Source organism: Lagopus muta, chromosome 4 (genome assembly GCF_023343835.1).
Source record: "Lagopus muta isolate bLagMut1 chromosome 4, bLagMut1 primary, whole genome shotgun sequence".
In the NCBI taxonomy this organism is placed as follows: Eukaryota; Metazoa; Chordata; class Aves; order Galliformes; family Phasianidae; genus Lagopus; species Lagopus muta.
The window spans coordinates 49,350,406-49,372,410 of record NC_064436.1 but is presented as its reverse complement, the minus strand read 5'-3'; the positions used below and the strand labels follow the sequence as shown (position 1 = coordinate 49,372,410).

General features: G+C 37.7%; 1 protein-coding gene across 5 annotated transcripts in view; it reads left to right on the top strand.

Annotated features, from left to right (window-relative positions):
• Window positions 1-20,336, top strand: part of N4BP2 (NEDD4 binding protein 2) — a 58,351-nt gene extending 38,015 nt beyond the window's left edge. For 4 of the 5 annotated variants that reach the window (XM_048941427.1, XM_048941428.1, XM_048941426.1 and 1 more), the window contains 10 exons: window positions 342-2,644; window positions 3,633-3,718; window positions 4,446-4,488; window positions 7,363-7,607; window positions 8,943-9,061; window positions 10,418-10,553; window positions 10,705-10,890; window positions 13,230-13,398; window positions 15,143-15,266; window positions 16,079-20,336. In XM_048941427.1, coding sequence (XP_048797384.1) covers window positions 342-2,644; window positions 3,633-3,718; window positions 4,446-4,488; window positions 7,363-7,607; window positions 8,943-9,061; window positions 10,418-10,553; window positions 10,705-10,890; window positions 13,230-13,398; window positions 15,143-15,266; window positions 16,079-16,124 — 3,457 coding nt within the window. In that variant the 3' untranslated portion in view covers window positions 16,125-20,336. The remainder of the gene's footprint in view (window positions 1-341; window positions 2,645-3,632; window positions 3,719-4,445; window positions 4,489-7,362; window positions 7,608-8,942; window positions 9,062-10,417; window positions 10,554-10,704; window positions 10,891-13,229; window positions 13,399-15,142; window positions 15,267-16,078) is intronic. The other variant, XM_048941429.1, reaches the window with a different exon arrangement.
• The last annotated feature ends 1,669 nt before the right edge of the window (window positions 20,337-22,005 follow it).

Below are 22,005 nucleotides of genomic sequence, written 5' to 3'. Positions count from 1 at the left end.
GTGCCGAACTGAATGGTGGGAACAGGGGAAGATAGATTCCTGCAAAAGTATTCCTAGGCACTTTGATGAACTAAAAAAGGGTTACTTACCAAAGAAAGCTCTGCTTTGTTTAGCTCATTGTTTTTTATAATAAAGTGTTGAGATTTGTCTTAAGTCATCTTAAATTTGTTTTCCTCTCACTAAGATTGTTCAACTGGATGATTTAATTGTCTTGAAAGACAGTTTATGATCTGTAATTTTTACATTATTGAATTGGAAAGCCAAAATTAAAAATGTGGACAAGAACAAGTGCTTGAAGAAAGTTTGAAGTAGATTTTTCTTTATTCCAATTTGTCTTTCAGAGAAAGGGAGGCACATTCCCAAAAGGAAAACAAACCTTTTGCTTCTGATTTGGAGCCTCTTAATTTACCTGAAGATGATAAACCTCTTTCCAGTTGTTCTCTAATTTCAGAAAGTAATTTTGCTCCCGAGAGTTATCAGAAAGAGGAAAAAGAAATGGAAAATAACTCAGTGGAACACAATACTGAGAACAACACCGTTCGAGATATCTTGGATGTTGATTTGTCGAGTTATGTCGAGAAAGAGCTGCCCTTGGAGAAAAAAGAAGAAAAAGGAGAAAGAATGGAAATTACTGAAACAGAAATGGATGAGACTGATATAATCACAACTGAAGAAACTGTGTGCTTGCATAGGGGAGGAGTTGAGAAACACAGTAATGACAATATTCTCAAAGTTCAGACTGAATCTGAACAAAACAGTGAAATAGGCTTGGAGTCAGATTCAACAGAAAGAAGTAATGTAGGAGAACCAAGCGTCTCAGTTATGGAGGCATCGGAAAAACCAGAGCTGCTGAACTTTCTGGGTGACTGGCCTGTACAACAAACGATGGGACAGAGAGTCAAAAGAACTAGAAGGCTAGAAAAGTCTTCTCTGAAGAGTGATAGGGAAGGTAAAACTCCCAGTCAGCATCCTGAATTAGGTAAAGAGCAAGCTGGCCTAACCGATACCTCTACTGTTGTGAAAGGACAGGAGGGAGAAAATACAACCTCTAGTTGTTTCTCTGCTACTTCAGATAATGTTGCACCAGACCTGCAAATAGTGGGACATTGGCCGGTGTCATTAGAACAGCGACAACAAAGGTCAAGAAGAATGAGGAAGACAAGTCTAAGTCAGTCTGATGAAGGTAGAAACACTGAAGGTGATGTTAACAGAAGTGCTCTTGACACTGTAGATGTGCTTCGAGGGATACCTATGGACACTGTAGAACAGGATGTGGAAGAGTTGCATTTTCACCAACCTGAAATGATAGGTAGTGAAACAGTTGCTAAGAAAAAAACCCAGCAAAATAAGAGAACAAGGAAACATCACAAATTAGCACTCACTTTTACAAACAATAATTTGCCCCACTCCAAAGAAGAGGAACAGTTGTCTGTGCCTGATTCTGCAGAAGAGAAACAAGATGCATGCTCATGTAAACAGATAAGTAGCCATTCACAAACTGAATCTCATGATTTTGCTCTCCTGTGGAGATTAGAAAATAAAATGCTTTTTCCTGAGACTGTCAAAGTATTGCATGGCAGATTAGACGGCTTCAAACCCAAAGACATGGATAATGCCTCAGGTTCTCAGGAAAAAATACCGTATCGAGTTATGTATGATAAAAGTACATTTGTGGAAGAAAGTGAACTTATCGATATTGATGAGACTGAAAAGCTAAACATGCTGTGTAAACTCTTTGATTCATTTTCAGTTGAAGCTGTGAAAGATCTGTACGAAAGATGTAACAAAGACATAAACTGGGCCACAGGTCTACTCTTAGACTCTGATGAAAAGTTGCACAAAGATGTTAATACTGAATGGTTTCCAGTAAAAGAAGCTGAGCCAGCTGTTGCAGACTTTGATTTCAAGGAAAATACCAACTATGATGAGAATCGTGACAATTGCACAAACACAGAGCAAATCATTGGGGCTAGCAATGTTTCTGATCCTTCAGAAGACCAGAACTCATCAATCAGCACTGAGGAAAGTAGAGTTACCAAGACAATTGTGGCAGATGCTGGTGTGTCTGACTCATTTACTGCTGTCATGTTGAATGATTCAGTGGAACTGAAAAATTCCAGTGATACAGCTCCTAGAGGCTATGCAAGCAGCTCAGCAGCAAGTGTCAATGAGTCCATTTCTGGAATGCAAAAGATGGAGTCTGAGAGTCCTGTTGAAGAAGTGATGAATAAGCTCTCAGTCTCACAAGTTGATGTAGATTTATACGTACCCGTAACTTTATCTCAAGCTCTTAAAAAAACTACCAATTCAAAATTAACTAATGAAAGCAACAGCAACTCTTCAGAAAGCAATGTGGAAAATGCCAAAGGGATGCCTTTGTTACTGGATGTGGATGATGCACCTCTGATAGATTCTAGGAATGATAAAGAGCTGGAGACTGATAGAGAAAATCTGGGGAGTTCCAGGGAGATCAGTGGTAAAGAGGAAAGTGGAACTTTGAGCAGGAATGAAGATAAGGCCAAGGCACAAAGCCCTTCACCAGTATCTTCTGCGGCCTTTGATATAGATAGCCTAGAACTAACGTTACCTCCTGAACTGGCTCTCCAGTTGAAAGAAATATTTGGGCCTGTTGGCATTGATGCAGGTATGGGCGTAATTATTTCTGTATTTTCATTGTGCTTTTTTTCCATGGCACTTGATTGTTTTAGAATGTATTTGCACAATTCTTCATGATACTCGTTCGCTTTTGTTGACCTAAAAATGAAACTGAGCCAAGCATGATGTAAAACACGAATCCAATAGTGTTACATTCTAATTGTGTCTTTTAATACACATACTTTAAAAGCATAAGAAAATAAGTTGGCTTATTTGCCTTTTGAGCCACAGGCCTTTGAGGAATATTGAGATGGTGAGGAAGATGCACATGAATACTGGTTTGAAAAAATAAAGAAGGGGAAAAAGACTTTAGGTATCAGCTAAAGCGGTGAATATGAATAGCTTAAAGAGAAAATTAAGTCTATGTTTAAATGAAAATAAAACAGGAGGAAAAAAAAAGTTTGATTTATCATGGTGAAGAAAGCCATAAGCAGTTTGAACATGCATTGAAATACAAAAATCATAGACTAATAGAAAAGGGAAGGAATAGAAACATGAGGGATATAAATTATTTTCTTTCCCTTTTTTTTTCCTTTATCCTAAAGTTTACGTGATGTGAAACTCTAGATACCTGACTTATTGGTGTGTTTGGCTGCTTCTGCCTTGCATACCCACTCAATAAATAAATAAATAAATAAATATTATATATATATTTTATATATATAGAATATATATATATATTCTTTGATTGATATATATATATATAGAATATATATATATATTCTTTGATAAACATTCAGCAAGTATCAATGAAAGTCAGTGAGTGCAAACTTTTTCTGTGTGACAAACCTTGGCTTTTGAAACTTAGTGTAGTTACTGAAGGTGGTTTTTTTTTGTTGTTGTTGTTGTTGTTTTTAATGACAATTTGTGCAAAACCTCCAGAATTCAGTTTAATAAGTACTAGGCCACTGTACCTTCTGTGCTTGGACAGGATTTTGTAGAATGCTCTGATGGATGTACTTTCTTTCTTCCACAAGGATCACTAACTGCTGAGGATTGTGTAGTTCATATTGATCTGAATTTGGCAAAAGTGATTCATGAAAAATGGAAAGAATCTATTCTGGTAGGTAGATTTATTTTGATGTGACATGCTGTTTCAGACCATTCGTCTGTATGTCTTAACCTAAAGGTGTGTGTAAGATTTAAATATCGTTGTGAGATCAGTGATAAAATACAGTTGTATTTTGTGAACTGTGTGGAGTAGGTGGATATGTTGTAATGGGCAGAGCTGTAGAAAGACAATTGAAGGGGTGGATTACAAGTTACCAGTGTGTCATCATGTAACAGGAGCCTTGAAAACGAAGGGCCGTAGTATGAAATCACATTACAAGATTGATAAAATGTACGATAGCCAAAAAGTCATTTATGACGTTTTGACATCTAGGAAAAGTTATTTTATGAATTATTGTCAGTAGAAAACATCTATGTGTATGTTGGTTGAAGAGTTCAGTAATCTCCATTTCAACATAAACGCATGAAACTTGGATTTCTGTTCAGACATGCTTTTGTTTGGTTTATTTAGTTACACATTGGGACAACACAGTTATGAAATGCTAGTGGTGGGGAATGTTTCTAAAGCTTGTGCTTTTGCAAATATCTTTATCTTTTAAATTTCACTTTTAAAATATTTTTCTTAAATGCATTTCTTTTAAAATATTTAATCTTTGAGAAATACTGTGAAACATTATTTTACGGCTGATTTGCCTAGAAACTTGCATGGTTCCGATGTGAATTTCTATGTTATTAACTTATTAGCTTATTAACAGTCACATTCTACTGTTTTCATTTAGAAGCGTCAGAGGAGAGATGAATCATGGAAATTGTCTGCAGAAGGTATGCTAGATATTCGTTGTAAAAAACAAAAACAAAAATTAAAATAAAAACCAACATTGTAAGTCCATTTAATTATTTTAAATTTCAGTAGGATTTCAAATACTTTGATTGTTAAAGAATGATGGGCAGGTCATTAAGCTAAGTTTTAATTTATTGGCCTTGACTCTCATTTACCACTATTTTGCAGAGTTGTAGAAAAAATGTTAATTGTATGCAGCGTCACCAATCCTAGGTAGATAAAGGGGAAAAACAAATAATTTTGTGTACTGGCAAGAATTTAGAGAAGCTCTGGCTAGAATAAACAGATGTTTGATAGGACATCTCTTAATTCTGCGGAAAGAAAAGATGCAGCCAGATAGTTGCTAGCAGAGGAATATTTCTGCAGCTGATGAGGGAAGGAGGTTGAAACTACAACATGCACACACTGTTGTCCTTTTCAGATTACTTGTTTATTGCAGGAAAATGCATGTCATTGCTCAGGTAGTGTTAAAATCTGTAAATCTAGTTTCCAGTCACTCAGCTTCCTAGGAAAAAATGTTTGTCTACATCTCAGCCCTCTTACATACAATTGGGGTAGAGACTTGGATTGCAGTGTGGGCACAAAATCCCCACTTGAATGGCCAGTGTTGTTAGCGTAACTTCCTAGAAGGCATCTGTCATTATGTTAATCATTGTAAGTATATAAATACATAAGTCAATAATTATCTTGTAAAAGCATATCCTCATGTATGTGCAAGGTACATTGAAAATTTGATGAATCTGGGGAATATGGTGGCTTTTCTTTCAGGAAGTAGGTGAAGATGATCAGGTTGTTTTCTACAATAATAATATCCTTTTTTAACAATCACCAAAAGTATTTATGTTCTTTGGAAGAGGAGGCAAGCAACTTATGAGGATTACAAATATGCGGTGAAGCTGTGCAGGGAGAAAATTGGCAAGGCCGAAGCCCAACTAGAACTGAACTTGGCCACTGAGGTGAAAGACAACAATAAATATTTCTGTAAATACATTAATGGGAAGAGGAGGGCTACGGAGAATCTCCATCCCTTGTTGGACATAGAGGGGAACACAGTGACCAAGGATCAGGGTAAGGCTGAGGTACTTAATGCCTTCTTTGCCTCAGTCTTTAATAGTAAGACTAGTTGTTCTCTGGGCACACAACACCTTGTGCTGGAAGATAGTGATGGGGAGCAGAATAGATCCTGCATAATCCATGAGGAAATGGTTTGGGATCTGCTTCAAAAGCTGGACACTCACAAGTGTCTGTGAGGCCAGATGGATTGCACCCTAGAGTGCTGAGGGAGTTGGCAGATGTGGTTGCCAAGCCACGCTCCATCATCCTTCAACAGTCCTGGCTAACAAGGGGTGTCCCAGTGGACTGGAGACTGGCAGATGTGACGCCCAGCTTTAGAAAGGGCTGGGAAGATGATCCCCGTAGCTACAGACCTATCAGTCTCACATCAGTGCCAGGGAAAGTTATGGAATGGATAGTCTTGAGAGCCATCAGAGATCAATTAAAGGTCAACTAGGGGATCAGGCCCAGTCAGCATGGGTTCATGAGTGGTAGATCCTGCTTGACAAACTCGATGTCATTCTAAGACAAGGCAATCCACTTAGTGGATGAAGGTAATGCTGTCAATGTGGTCTACTTGGACTTCATTAAAGGCTTTGACACTGTACCCCACAACATTCTCATGGAGAAGCTGGTTGCCCATGGATTAGATGGGCATACACTCTGCTGGGTGAAATGCTAGAAATCTGGGCCCAAAGAGTTGTAGTCAATGGAATTAAATCCAGTTGGCAGCCAGTCATCAGTGGTGTCCCCCAGGGCTCAGTACTGGGGCTACTCCTATTTAACAATCTTTATCAGTTATCTTTATGAAGGGATTGAGTGCACGCTCAGTAAGTTCGCAGACAGCCCCAAGTTGGGAGGGAGTGTTGATCTGCTGGAGGACAGTAAGGCACTACAGAGGTACCTGGATAGACTAGATTGATGCGCAGAGGCCTACTGTATGAATTTCAATAGGGTAAAGTGTTGGGTATTTTGATCACAACAACCCCAGGCAACCCTACAGGCTTGGGGAGGAGTGGCTGGAAAGCTGCCTGATGGATAGGGATTTTGGTGTGCTGATGGACAGTTGGCTGAACGTGAGCCAGCAGTATGCCCAGGTGGCCAAGAAGGCCAACAGCATCCTGGCTTGCATCAGAAACGTTGTGGTGAGCAGGATTAGGGAAGTAATCTTGCCTCTGTACTCGGCACTGATGAGGCTTCACCTCGAGTACTGTGTTCAGTTTTGGGCACCTCAGTACAGAAAGGACACTGAGGTGCTGGAGCAGGTCAAAAAAAGGGGCAACAAGTCTTGTGAAGGGCTTGGAGAGTGTGCCATACAAGGAGCTGCTGAAGGAACTGGGGCTATTTAGTCTGGGGAAGAGAAGGCTGAGGGGAGATGTTATTGCTCTCTTCCAATGTCTGAAAGGTTTCTTGCAGTGAAAGCAGGGTTGGTCTCTTCTCACTGGTGACAGGTGATGGAATGAGGGGAAATGGCCTCAAGCTGTGCAAGGTTTAGGTTGGCTATCAGGAAAAGGATTGTTAAGAGCTGGAATAGGCTCCCCAGGGAGGTGGTTGAGTCACCATCCCTGGATGTGTTTAAAAACTGTTTAGATGTGGTGCTCAGGAATACGATTTAGTGGTGGGTTGTTAGGGTAGTATGGTTAGGTTGAAGTTGGACTTGATCTTAAAGGTCTTTTCCAACCTGATCAATTCTGTGGTTCTATGATTCTATCTAGGCTGGAAAGCATCTTAATTATTTTAACTTTGCTTGTGTGAATAAACTAATTGTTTTACTTGTCACCTCATTTTTACTGCTTTTGAAGGTTCTACGTTGATTCAGCAGATAAATATGAATGACTCAAAAATGCTGTTATCTCAAAATGCAGAGAATAAAATGCAGAAGAAAGGAATGAACTGGGTTTCAAGTTCATCTAACGAAACACAGATTAAAAAAGCAGCAACATCAGAAGTTTTTCCTTTTATGGATCACTGGAATGCTCGAACTCAGAAAGTTTCTCTCAGACAAATAATATCTGAAGAAATAGCTATGCAGGAGAAAGAGGACCTGGTATGAATATGACAGTTTTTGTACAGATTATATGATTCATTACCATTAGTAAAATGGAATGTCTTATGTAGTGACTCATCTTTGTGCTGCTTATTACAGCCAGAATTTGGGAAATAAATGCATGCCCATTAGTGTTATCAACTGCAGTGATACAGACATTTGCTTGTAGTAAATGTTTGTTGATTTATTTTTTTTAATTCCTTTTTAAAATGTAACATCCTGACTGTTTCACAAACGGATCACGGTGCTTTTCACTATACAGGTTAGCATTTGCATTTGATTGAATTGTTTTTTTCATGGCTCATTTAAAAAGAGTGAGGTGACTGGTGTGACTTCCTGTACTTTTTAATAGGAAAGAAATATCAGCAATTTCTTATTTAGCTTCTTGCATAGTTTATTTAGAAATTGAATTTGTTAATATTTTTTCTAAACCCTCAACATTCCTAACAAGTGAGACTTATATTTTAAAGTATTTGAGGATAATCTCAAGTGGTTTTCTGTACTGACTTGTCAGAAAATAACAGAAAATAATAATAAGCATTTGCAGAGATTTTTGTTTTGCATTTTCCACACAGTTCCCATATGCTGCCTTGTTTGTGTATGCATAACACTGCCCTCTTCTGTGGGGCAGTTCAGAACAGACAGCTCTGTTGGTAGTTGTCTCTGATACACAGCTGTCCTAGAAAAAGAGAATTTTTTCCTATCACTAAAGTGATTTTTTTAAAAAAAAAAATCCACACACTTTTTTCTGCAGTCTGAGTATTGGGATGATCAGAATGATCAATTTATATTGGGCTATAATTTGTGTAATTATATGTGTATGTATGATTATTCTCCATGCAACTTTACAGATGTATTTAATACACTATAACTTCAGATATTTTACACTAGAACAGCGTTGTTTCCTCTGCTTGATAAGAAAACATGGCTTCAATCTCAACCTTTCAGTATCACTTTCTGCAGATACCGGAGTAGAGGTGAACTTCCTAAAAGCTTAATTTGAACCGATTAGGCTATCATCAGATGCATTCCTAAACTGAAAGTCCTTCTAAGGGTAGCCCTTTTACATCTTCCTAGTTATGAGCCAGCTCCAATTGAGTCACTTCAAATGACTGCAGAGAACTGCAGTGGTGTGCAGTACAACTCACTTGTCCTTTTTTCTCATCAAATCAGTGTGGCAGGCTGATAATGATGTGTTATCATTGCTGTGGGTATGTAACTACTGAGTGAATATTTTGTTTGAAATCCTAACAAATAGCAGTATAGTTGGTTCCACTGTTACTGTATTTTGTTCTAATCGTGAGCTTGAATATTATTCCTTTGTCTTCTGCATAGAAACGTGTTCCTTCTGTGGCTAGAAAAGATTGTGCTGCTAAACTGAAGGAGAAGCAACTTTTTGAGATGTTTCCAACTATTAATCAAAATTTCTTAATGGATATCTTCAAGGACAATAAGTAAGACGTCTTTAAAGTTCTTTGTAAAGCTACTATTTGGTATTACTTTGTAGTGCACATTTGTTGTCTTAAATACTAAGAGTTAAGGTTCTCCAAATTAATGCCTTTTTTTTTTTTTTTTTGAACTGGCATTTCATGATTTTTGTAGATTTAACTATGGCAAAAGTAACTGGTCTTAAAAAAAGAATACTGAAATTATGTTACACTTGATTCTTCATTTGAAGAATAGACAGCTTCACTCTGCAGGAGAAGTACGTCTGGCTGTTGACTGCAGTTAGTGGAACTGTGTGTTTGCTCTAGAGTTGAGGTGTAAATTAAGTGGGATAAATTGCTGAAGGATGTAACAGTGGGTGCACAGCAGATAGCACTCAGACCAAGAGGGAAGCTGCTATTGCCTGATGTTAGCTGCTAGTAGTTTCCTTGTTATTATAGCAGCAATGAAGAAATCAGCCCTCTTTGTTTCTTCTTGCTTGTGTTCTGCTTCTCTTTTCTGCATTATATTTCTGCTGTATGTGGCAACCTTCTTAAAGTCTCTGTGAGCAGAACTTCTTTTCATGAGAAACTTTCCTTTTTCGTCCTTGGCCAGTTGAATGCCTGTCTCTCCACACAGATTTGCATAGCTATTTATCAGTCTTTCTGCTTGTCCAGGTTATTATCAAAACTTTTCCTTGTGAAATGTTTAAAATAAATTGTTTATCCACCTCTACAGCTTAAATATTTCTCTTGTTTTTCACATATGAAATTCTTTTTCATAGTGTTGTTTTTCCTAAAATCTAGTTCTGACCAATGTTCCTCTTGTCTGCTTACTGAACAGCAAGAGAAGTATTAAGAAGAAAAAGGGCTTACTAGAAATGTAATGGCTGCTGATCTTCAATTCTTACTGTGTTAAGTTTCTAAACAAAAAATTGACTGGAAATACGAGGATTTTCCTGCATAAGTTTCAGAAAACTGAGCTAGTTTTAAGCTAATTTGTACTATTTAACACAGTCCAGAGGAGATTTTAAGATAAAGTAACTTATGCAGCCCAGACAGCAGCATTTATTCCTAAATGGATGTCTGTGTTTTATGAAGATATGATGCAATTTACTTTACTACTTAATTGTCCTTTTTGTGTTTGAGTGCCCCTCAATTACTTCTCGGATGTGTAAGACTGCTTGTGCATTGATGTCAGTAATGCAGTACGTTTGACAAAGTTGACAAAGTCTTTTTGTAATAAGCTGGAAAATTCTATTCTAGTGCTTTATATTCATAGGCATTTGTATCTGTAACACTATGAAGGTCTGTAATGTGTATTTTAATAGAAGTACCAGCTAATAATATCTTTGGAAAGTCACAGATTTTACTTATCATTTACAGCTATTCTTTAGAGCAGACCGAACAATTTCTGAACTGTGTTCTGGAGGCAGATCCTGTAAAAACAGTTATAGCTCAAGAAAGTGTTCAGCGAAACGAAATTGCTTCTTCATACAGTGCTGCAAAGAATCGGGAGAAGGTGGTATTATTATTATTATTATTATTATTATTATTATTATTATTATTATTATTATTATTATTTCAAATAGTAGTTACAAGTGTATCCGAAGCCATGTCAGTAAAAACACCTTGGAAAACATTCTTAGTTTCAACATTGCAAATTTTTACAGGCAAGAAAAGCTAAGGAAGAAGATGATGTTTTGAGTGAAATATTTCAAGAATATGAGTATCCACAGTATGATGACTTTAGAGCAGAAGCTTTTCATCACCAGCAAAAGAGGCAGGAGTGTTTGAAAAAGGCTGGGGAGGCCTATCACATGGGAATGAAGCCTGTGGCAGCATTTTATGCACGTCAGGTAAACTTAAATATAGTGCTTTCTTTCTGTTTGTAGAGACATAAGTAAATACTAGATTGGAAGTGATAACAAAGTTGTGCCTACTGCAGTTGCTAGATTTGTTCAGTATTTTGAGAATCACCTTATGCTTAAACTTGCATTTGTTAGTAATGATGCTGACACATGAAACTGATGTAACCAAATTCAGTGTGAAACTTCATGAAAGATCACATGCAAGTGCTTAGGTATGCTAAACATCCCAGAGTGCACTCTCTCATCTGCATGCTCGTAAGCACCAAGATTTGTGTCAAAATGGTCTTTCCAGGTTCACTAATGCATGACGTAGAGTGCAATAAACATTAGCTGTTGAATCCTCTGTGTGTCCTTGCAGCTTCTCTTAACTGGTGAGGAACTGTTTCTACACACATCTCTTGTATTTGTTAGGAATCAAACAATTATTAACATGTGATCTTTTGCCTCAGCATTCTGCTTATTTAGTCCTTCATAGGTCTTTGGAAGATTACTGTCAGCTGTCTTTGTGTCCTGATTTTGTATGTCTGTATGAGTACAAGCTGTTTTTCTATCAGGATAATGTGGTGTGGTATGCCATGCTTTTTGCCATTCGTCTGTTTTCCAGAATGTAGATCTTCTGCTGATCAGTCTTGTAAACTCTGGCTGTGGAGCACAGGCAATCCAGTCTTGATTCAACCACAATTCTCAGCATATATGACTAGGACTGCTCCAAAAGCAATGCCTCCTATTTTATTGTGTTGGCATACAGTATCAGAGGCTGATAGATGTTGGTGGTGTGGCAGTAGAGGCTGAACCTTCTCACCAATATTCTGTTACATTTTGATGCTGTGCAACAGATGGCAGCAGAGAGGCAGTCTGACAAAAGGGCCTCGGACATGGAGGTGCACGTGTAGCAAAGGTGTCTTTGAATTTTTCCAAGTGGGAAAAATTGCACTCATTGACATTTGTCAACACTTGCTGAGCTTTAATGGAGACCAGACAGTGGATGTGAACACAGTGAAGCAGTGGGTGGTGCTCTTCAGCAGTGGCAGTGTGAAGGGCAAGCCACATTCTGGACAGCCATGCGGATTTTTGCAAGTGCGGCATGCAGACATTTGCTCACAGCTGGCAAAAATGTGTAGCTAATGGTGGTGACCATGTTGAAGAGTAGTGTTCTGTAGCTGAGAATTTTTTCTATTAAACAGTATCGTTGTGTTCTTTGTATCTGTTGTAGTTTCTACGGGAACAGATAGGAGGTATAACTTTTGGAGCACTCTGTGTGATTTAAAGTCTTCCCTTTGTTTTTGTTCTTAAACATAATTATGAATACAGTCTGGAAGTCTATAATGTATTTTCTTTTAGGTAATAAGAAGGCAAGCCAAAGTACCTTTATTCATGAAAAAATACTTACGCCTGGTGGCCTTGTCCTGTTCTGGTAGTTCTCTGAAAGTGAGAATTATAGGGCTGTTATCTCTGGTCTGACACTAATGTACTTCAGCTGATCCATTTTAAGAAAGTGTAAGACAGACTGTCACTTCAGTTCTCTTGAGCCCTTGTCAGTCCAGTACCTGGAGTTAAGTCTTTCATTTCATTTCAGGTTGTGCTTAAATACTGTCAAAGACATAATGTGTTAACTTTAGTCTCTCAGATGTGATCACTGCAGTGTTTTTGGGAAACAGATGGTACTTGTTCACAGCGTAATGCTAATAGTTCTGTACCCTCCTTGCCCTTAATTCCAATTAAGGCTGTACTGATGTCATTAGTCATAAGAGATGTCAAAAATATTAGGAATTACAGTAGTCAACTTGTCAAGCTTTTGCACTTCTTGGTTATTCTGATTTTTAGAAATGCATTCAGAAGAACTAACCTAAAATATATAAAATGTATTTTATATAACTCAGCAGGGTTTTCCTGGGCAATTAGGCAGTTTCTTTGGTACTATTTCATAAGTTTTTGTTGAATACTTTCAAAAAGTAAAATGCGATTAAAAAAGTGAAGTTATTAGGGTAATAAATCTGACAGTTGGCACAAAGAGTAACTTTTTAGCTCACGTAAAGATTTTATGTTCTTGTGCCTTCTCTAGCTTTTTCCCTTTCTCATGAAGCTTTTGTTTATGGTTTCTTCTTTTTGCCAGCTTTGAGCAGTTTCCTGCAAACAAATTTCATGAAATCTCCTTGTGGGTAGATTTCACTGAGCTTCTTCTAGGAATTGTGTTGTGCTTATAAACATCAATACCTCAAACTGTGAGATTAAAAGCACCCAGTCAGGACTGTCATTTTGAACTCAGCAACCAGTGTAGAGCTTAAATCATGTCTCAGACTGTAATATTCCATTACGTTTGAATAAAGGGTCGCCTTCATGAGCAGAAGATGAAAGAAGCCAACCATGCTGCTGCTGCACGAATCTTTGAAAGAGTAAATACTTCCTTGCTGCCTCTGAATGTGTTGGATCTGCATGGTCTCCATGTGGATGAAGCTGTGAATCAGTTGTCCAGAGTGCTGCAGGAAAAAAGCAACGGTAGGCAAAAGCTAATAATTCTTGTCTCCTAAAAATTATTCTCCATGGTCTCTACTAAGAAACCACTATATACAGCAATAGCAGAGAGTCCAGTTGTAATTCTGCAACACGTGAAAGCAGCTGCCTTTTGTGTAGTTTTATTTTCAGGATTTCCCCATGCAAGTTGTTTTCCTTGGCAAGGTAATGGTTATTTTTGCTCAGTGGTGCTATCCTTTTTTTATCCTAATGCTTTTGTACTTGTTTGTTTGCTTCTGTTTTATCCTCTGTTGTTTCTTTTTATTGAAGACTTGATCTGTCGAAGATTTGATCTATCCCTTATGACATTTTTAACAGAGATGATAATGCAAATGTTTGTGTCATACTTGCATTGCTTTGTTTGGAACCTTATTGCTTTTTTTAAACTCTTAAAAAAAAAAATCACTGCAATTCTAAGCACCATGATGATATTGTCTTCAACTTTCACATGAAGGTGTGTAGTTTAAGCTATCTTTTGATAAGCGTTGTAAAAATCTGTCAGCAGGATGTTGAGATAATGCTGCTTCCATAAATGCCATGTGCAGTTTTGCTTGAGGGCTTGTTTTGTCTCCCAATGAAGAGACGTACTTGCTGAGTGTTCTTGCTGTAAAAAGCCATTTTCTGCATTATTAGTTTATCCTATAAATTTAAGTGCATTGGGAGTGTTTTTTGTATGAACTATTTCTTGTGCAAGTCACCAGTGCTCAAAACTTTTTAGTGATAGCTACTGCACACAGTGGAAACAAAAAACTAAGTGTTCAACAGGGAGTCAGATGTTCAGTCAGAGCTAATCAAATTACGTTGTCTTCTTTTAGGAGAACATTTGTTTGCTTTAAGCTACAGTCCGATCTATCAGTTTAATTTCCTGAAGTTACACTGACATCAGGAGTTCAGGAATGGTGGGAGGAGCTCCTTGTTCACTCCATTCACCTCGTTATTGAAAAAAAATCATGTTTGCTTACATACGTAGAAGAAGGATCAATACAGAGTACTTAGTGCTGACACAATGAACTGCAAACTAATACAGAAAGTGAGAGAGAAAAGTTTAGGAAAAATATCCTGTGATCATCTTTAACTGACAAATCTTGGTGGTTGTGACAATACAACTTTGTTTATATTTTATTTAATCTTTTACAAATTTGGGCAATCTTTTCTATCAATTTGGGCTGATGTTATCTGTAGGATATGAATAACACCTAACAAGGGCCGTGTGCTGACCTATGAAATCATGTGCTGCAATGTAGCAGAAATTACAGTGTGACATAATTGTCAAAAAACTGCGTGGATTTGTTTTCCATTTTCATTATCCATTAACATGTAATTTCTTTATTCACGTTATTGTCACTTAAAAAATAAGTATCTAACACCCTTCTTTTTAAATTAATTATATTCCCAAAGGGTATAAATCCCAAGTAAAGAATAGATGATAAAACCAATAGAGCTGCTGTGTAATTTTGAAGGATTTCCTGATGATCACATTACACATTACAAGCAGTCTAGACTTAAAAAGTTTTGCTGTATTTTTTTGTTTGTTTGTTTTGTTTTCTGAGTATCTTTTTCAGAAGAAGGGAAATTACTTTTATATGAAAGGTGCATTGGCCAGCATGAGGAAAAAAAAGCTCTAAATCACTGGTGAAAGTTTTCAGAAAAATGGAGGTGAGAAGGTTGTGCTGGATGCCAGGTCTCTGCAGAGAATAAATTTTAACTGTTACTGTGCCTGCTGTTACAGAGTACCAACAGTCTGGTGGTAAACCTTATCTCTGTGTTATCACTGGAAGAGGAAGCCATAGTCAGGGAGGAGTTGCTCGCATCAAACCAGCAGCTATCAGATACCTCACAAGCCACAACTTCAGGTGAGTTTACATTTTTGTTGGTGGGACTTGGTTTTTTTTCTTATCCTGCATTTAACTGAATGAAAATTGGTCTGTTTTATCATACTGCTAGGCTACTACATTGATTGATGCCCGTCTGCTGTTTCATAAGACCTGTACAATTTTATGATTCAAAAGTGATATAATGGATACCAATTAAATCTGAGATCCTTTCATCTGACATAAGTGAAAACACTGAGTTAAAGTTATCTAAACGTAGCTTAATTGCCTCTTTCCATTTAAGGTCACCAGCATTTTAATGTGAAGAGTTAGTAATCTTTTTTATTGGTCTCCAATGTATGCTTCAGCTCTCAACTTCTTATATGGGACAGCAATTTAGCAAATCTGGTGTTGGCATCAATGTGTTTGCTACCTCTTCTTTATGGGAGTATAAATGAAGGTGACTGTGAAGGTGGGATTCAGAGCAGAGACTTCTTCCCATTTCCCTCTCACTTTCTACAGAATACAGGAGAGAATGTATTTTGAAAGAAACATCTGAAAAGAGAGGCAGAATGAATGTAACCGAGAATACTGGGCAACCTTTTCTTTTTTTTTTTTTTTTTTTTTTTTTTTTTGTTTGTTTGGTTGGTTGGTTGGTTGGTTTTTTTGCCTCTCCAGACCCTACAAAATCCACCTTTACTGTCACATCCAGAGGATGTGTTGGTGATCTGACTCTGGCATGCACACCTACTTGACTGAGAACATTAATGCTTTCCGTGTGTTTGGTGGTGGCTTAGAAATATGACACTGAATGTCGCTTTCATGTTGAAATTTCATCTTCTCTTATTTCACAGGTTTGCAGAAATAAAGCCAGGCTGCCTGAAAGTCATGCTGAATTGAAGGGTTAATGAGAAGAGGAACATAAAAAATGAGATGTTGGATTACAGCTAAAAACTTTTTGAACAACTGCAATAATATTTTCTAATCTGTTTTAAAGGATGGTATTTATTAGAAGGGGTCTCAATTTGCAGCACATGGTCTTGTCAATATGTTTCTAAGAACATTTTCTTGTGGGATAATTTTTTTTTTTTTAATTTACAAAAAAAAAATAATCCAGGATTTGAAGTCTTAGTAATGCAGATTAAGAATTCTGATGAGAATTTTGTAATGTGTTCAAGGGCAGTTGAGGTACAATTTTTAGATACACCAGTCTTCTCAGCTTACTCAGTCCATAACTCACTTGACCTATTTAAATTTCAGTGATTTTGGAATGTAGAACCTTGTACAGCTATTTTGTGATTCAGAGCTTTGTGCTCAATCCTTCCGAAGGGCAGAGGAGAGGTGGGAACTCAGCAACTATTGCTATTTCAAATCCCATTGCCATTGGATGTTAAAGTACTTCCAGATTTCTTCAAGAGTCAGAGGTGTTTTTTTAGTGGTCATTTTGTGACAACTCAACCAGTTCTGTTGTTCTTATTCTATTCCTAATTACTCTTGAAACAAATGGAAGGACTGGATGTTAAGACCAGCCGTGTGTTAGGTAATTTTTATAGATATAGCAGTCTGTTAAAGGAGAAAATAAAACATCTACTTACACACAACTAATGGGAAATGCGCTCATTAAAAAAAAAAAATCAAACCCACAAAAACTATTGAATGAAGAGTACACCTTGTGTGACTTTGTGAATGGCATGAAATGAGTACTGCTTCATTTTACAGGTATTTAATAGTGATGTCTTCATTCTGTGCATATTAACTTTGGTAATATCCTTGTGGAAAATATGTTTATCTTTGAGACGTTTAAATGTATTTTTAACATCAAATTGAATGTGAATATTACAGTAGTAATTGCCCATCTTGAAGAAGATATGAAAGGTACTCCGTTCACAGTGGTTTTGCATCTGAATGTGTCTATGTTTTAAAAACAGAAACACCAAACTGAGCCACAAAAAAAGAAACAAAAAAAAAAACAACAGAAAAAAAAGAAGTCTGAAAGACCCAATAAATAGAAACACCTGTACTTTGGCATGGATTTTCAGTAAGCAATCAGAGCCCTTTTTCATTTCACCTTCTACAATGAATTACATTGTACACCTTTGCTTCCTGAAGGCCATAGGAATTCATGAATTCATTAAACCGGTTGTTTTTTTTTTGTTTGCTTTTATTTTTTTTTTTGTTTCCTAATGTAATGCTTTGTTTTTAAGAACAGATAGGAGTTGTGTATTAGGAATAGTATTCATAGGTTAAGGATTAATAGGAGAGTTTTTCATTTTTAAAATACTTTCTCAGTAAATCTTATCCAGGAACTTCACACACAGGGAGTTTCTGTATGAATCCATATGTGTGTACAAGTTCTGCCATTTGTGTGCATGGGCAGTGTAAGCAAGAAACTTCTGTGAGAAAAGCTGTGCACAGAAATAGGTTTCATTGCAAATGTGTCACTGACAAATGGAAAGACATGAAATTTACTGCATTTACTGCTGTATTTACTGTAATAGATACACAGTGAATGCAGTGTTTGATAGATCAAAAAATGAGTTTGTCATGCTTTAACAGATACAGTAATCTTTTTTGGTGATTTTAAATGCAAGAATATCTTGAATAATATTTAATCAAACAGACTCTTACTGGAATAATTGTTTTAAGTAATAAGTTTTATATTTTTGGGGGGTACTTTATTGATTCATGTCCCTTTCTCTCCTTGTTGAACTACACTGTTAAGCAGTGCTTGAAATACAAAACATTTGGGCTCCCTAAGTAGCACTAGCAGGGTTGTTTATGCTACTGCACCCGTGGGGTGAAGCCTGTGCTCCATCCTCTGTGACTGCCCAGAATGAAAGACTGACGTTCTTCCAGGCCCTGGGGCTGTAGACATCTGAGATGCCTAAATGGAGCCTAAATAGGATTCTTTTGCACAAAGGAAGTTCCTTCTGTTTTTGGGCAAATTTTCCTTACTGCTGCTTTTTATACTGAATGGACACTGAATGGCACTTCCTTGCAGCATGGTCCCTGATGGTTGGCTTGGTTGGCAGAGTTGCCCAGCAAAGTCTCAGTTTATACTTGGAAATGTCAGTGTTGAGCAGCTGGGTGCCAAAGTTGTAAGGCAAGTGAGCTTGTACCCAGAGAAATGCCTGCACTTCTGGTTGTGTTGGGAAGGGGCCTGATTCGCTCAGCGTATTCACACCTTTCTGACATGGACAAAGGCAGCTTAGATTTCAGTTCAGAAGATGAGCAGGAGTTGTTGCCTCGTCCATCTGTTCATCGTAGCCTAGTTGTCGATACACTTACCCTGGAGGTAAGTGTCCTTAGGTATCGGCGTCCTCCTGAAGTGCCACTTTCTGAGCCTTTCTTGAACCTGCTGCTGTAAGACTTAAAAAAATAAATCAAGATCAAGGGTGTGAAAGAGGTTAAAATTAAAAAGGAAAAGAAGTGCAAAAGCAGTCTATGGAAGCTGCACCCATAGATTTTCAGTGTCTCTCCCTCTCATTATTTTCTTTCTTTGTGTTTAACCAAATAAGGCTAAAAATGTTTAGGGCAAGACCTCAGCTCCATGCCCTACTAGAAGAGCTTTTCTCCCATCTGTCAGTGGAGAAGTGCAGAGCTGGAGCAGTTGGAATACTTCTTTCTCTGTCCCTTGTGTCTTTGGGTCTGGGCTTGCTGTGGTACTTTGGATACCATACCTTCCTACAAGCTGGTTGTTTGCCTGATTATAATTTGTTGATTGCGGGCTGAATTTGGATGAAAGTTACAGTTTAATATTGTAATGGGCAGAAGCTGTCTTGCTTTTATTGAAATTGTAGACAAAACCTCTGTCAGCTTCAGCAGCTTGACTTGAGGCATTGCCCTTCCAATTCAGAGAAAAGATGATGAGCTCAGCTGTTTTCACCTGTAGGAGTTTAAGTGTGTGCTTAGAAGCTTTACTGAGCGGGATATGGAGTGGAGCAGAAAATCAGTGCAGAGAGAGAAAGTAGGGCTCTATTAATTGAAAGCATGAAGTTTCTTAATTCCTGCCAAACTATACAGAAAAACACACCGGAATTCTTGTGATTCTTCAATTGTTTTTATAATAGGGTGAGTATTTTATAGTGAGATGAATTATTTAAAATAGAATTGTTTGAAAACTACATTTGATGTCTTTTGCAGTTGCATCAGTGTGAGTCATGAGGCATATTGTGAAAATTCTGCATTTGATATTTTTAATCCAAGTAGCACTTTGTTGTATGGCCACCAGCACTCTGAAACGTGTGACTTTTCAAATGCCTGTATTGTGTGCCACTTCTTAATCTGTTCAGCAGCATGTGGTTGCAAGGCTCCTCACCCCTTATGTGACTTCTGGTTTCTTCTTCTATGAAACACTTTAATGTTTACTTCAATTTTTAATATAGGAAGATTCTCAAATTGTTCATGCAAAATTCAGTTCAACAATCAACCGTAGCAGTGATGTGTAGCCCTACAGTAAAGAAAGAAAAGAAGGAAGAAAGGAAGGAATAAAAAGTTCCTAAGTGCAGTGGTGATTAGTTGTTCTCCAAAATGGTGCAAGTGTTTGGAAATGCATTTCTATTGGTCATGAAAGCAATGGGGCAGAAGTAATTTTTAAACAATACCTTGATAATGCGTGGATTAACTTGGGTTTTGTTTTTAATCATGTGGTATAATCTTGTTTAAACTTAGTGTTTTTTATAGGCCTGCTGAGGAACACCTCAGGCAAAATGTAACTGGCATTTTTTGTGGCTGTTGGGAGCCATTGTGACTTGGGAGTCTTCATCGAAGCAATGCAGATGCCCTACTTTAACCTGGTTGGTTGTGTGTAGAGTGTCAGAAAGATCTTCACATGTTTAGCAGAACGTGTATTCTAACAAGTACATGAGCAGATGAAGAGTAACCAAATCGTTACTTCATCTTGCCACAAAATAAGTCTGGTAAATAAGAGGACAGTTTTTATTGATGATAGCAATGGCAGATCATCATAAATGTACTGTGATAAATCATACATGGACTTTATGTTGCTCATGGTCATGTCTTCAAATGCACTTCACGTTTACAGAGTAGTACTGCCCTCTTCACAGAGCGAGGAAGAGGACAGAGTACGAACATTGAAAAAAGAATGTTTGTTACCACAATGCCTGTGTATCAAAATTAGGGTGTTGTTGTTTTTTTTTTTTAAATAAAAATATTTTTAATTAAAAAAACAAAAAAACCACAAACAAAACAGTGAAAACCCAACTGGTAATGCTATTTGAATGCTACTTCACCTACATGAAGTATGCTGTGTACTACATGACTCTATGTGAATGTGCATGTGAAAAGACCGAGTGTTCTGGTAGCTACCAGGTGTCAATGTGTTCAGGACCAGTACATTGGAAGAAATCAATGTCTATTTTTAAATTGAAATTAAATTTTTTTTATTTGTATAAAGTTGTAATTTTGCTGTTAACTATAACTGTCGTTTTTTTTACTGAAACACAATTTTATAATTGCATTTAGAATTTCTAATGTGAAAACGAATTTACAAAATCTAGTTTAATAAAAGATTTTTACCACAAGCATAGCCTTCTGTCTTTCCTTGGAAGAACACATTTTGGCTTTTATCAGATTTTGTCAAATAATAGACTTGGAGTTCTGCGTGGAAGCCACTTGTCCCAACTTCAGGATGCCATCTGTGGAGAGAGAAAGCAACCATCTGCAGGCACAGAAAGGAACAGATTTGTGGCCTGATTTTAAGTGATGTGAGTGGGAGCTGAATGCTCACATTACTGAAAATAAGGGTTGTGGTATTAGGATTACTTATTTATTGCCTTGAAGAGATGGGACTATTTTGTGAGAGCCGAAGGCGGTGGCCTAAGTCAAAGGAGAAGGGCAGGTCTGAGCGCTATGCAGATGCGTTATTAGGAGGATGGTGTTCTGGATAGACCTCATTTGATGAGAACACTTTGGTCACAGGTAATCATTGGACAAATCCTGAGGAAAACAATAGCTGTATAGTCATGAGTTCAGAGCTCATAAGCCTGGCTTTTCCCAGGGCCCTTTTGTGCAGATATTGCTATATCATGCTTCTGGAAGAATGGGAAGACACCTGAAAGCAAAGTGCTGGCTCGAGTCCTGCATATTTTATTACCTGAGGTGGGGAAAACTGACTTCGACTGAGTTAACTCCTGCAGAGTCAGTCCTATGACTTTGTTGTCTTATAGCCTTGGTACAGTGCTGGAACAAGCCAGCTTTGTGCATTTGCATAGAAAGCCCTAATAAACTGAAGAGAACAACAAAAAGCTGGATTTGGAAACATGAAAACTTGGTAGATGCTAGCTTAGCTCTAACAGCTGATTCTGAGCCATAGTCACTGCACCACAGCCTCAGTGAATGTCTGATTGGGTTTTGGTCATTACTTACAGACTCCTTTTCCTGGCAGCAAGATCCATCTTGGAGAATAGTTCCTCAAGCTGCAGCGTTTTAAAGTGGGAGTTGATCCTGGACTTGCCCTCTCTGGAGGAAGGACAGAGTTTTTTTGCAGTGCCCAATGTGGACACACAGCTTGACTTCTTGCTGCAACAGCCTGCGCTGATCCAACAGCTCCTGCTTTGGTTGTGCTTTTATTTCCTTGGTGTGCTGGGCCAACTCTGGGCTCCTCTGCTTAAAGCTGGGTGTTTTCTCCCTTTTTGCACTCTGGGGATTCTGAAAAGCCTTCTTCCTTTTTAAATGTGAGAAGTGCCATATTTTACCTTGTCCTAACTTACGGAAATGATTGAACACTATAGCTAACAATTGAAGTCCATTAAGAAATGCA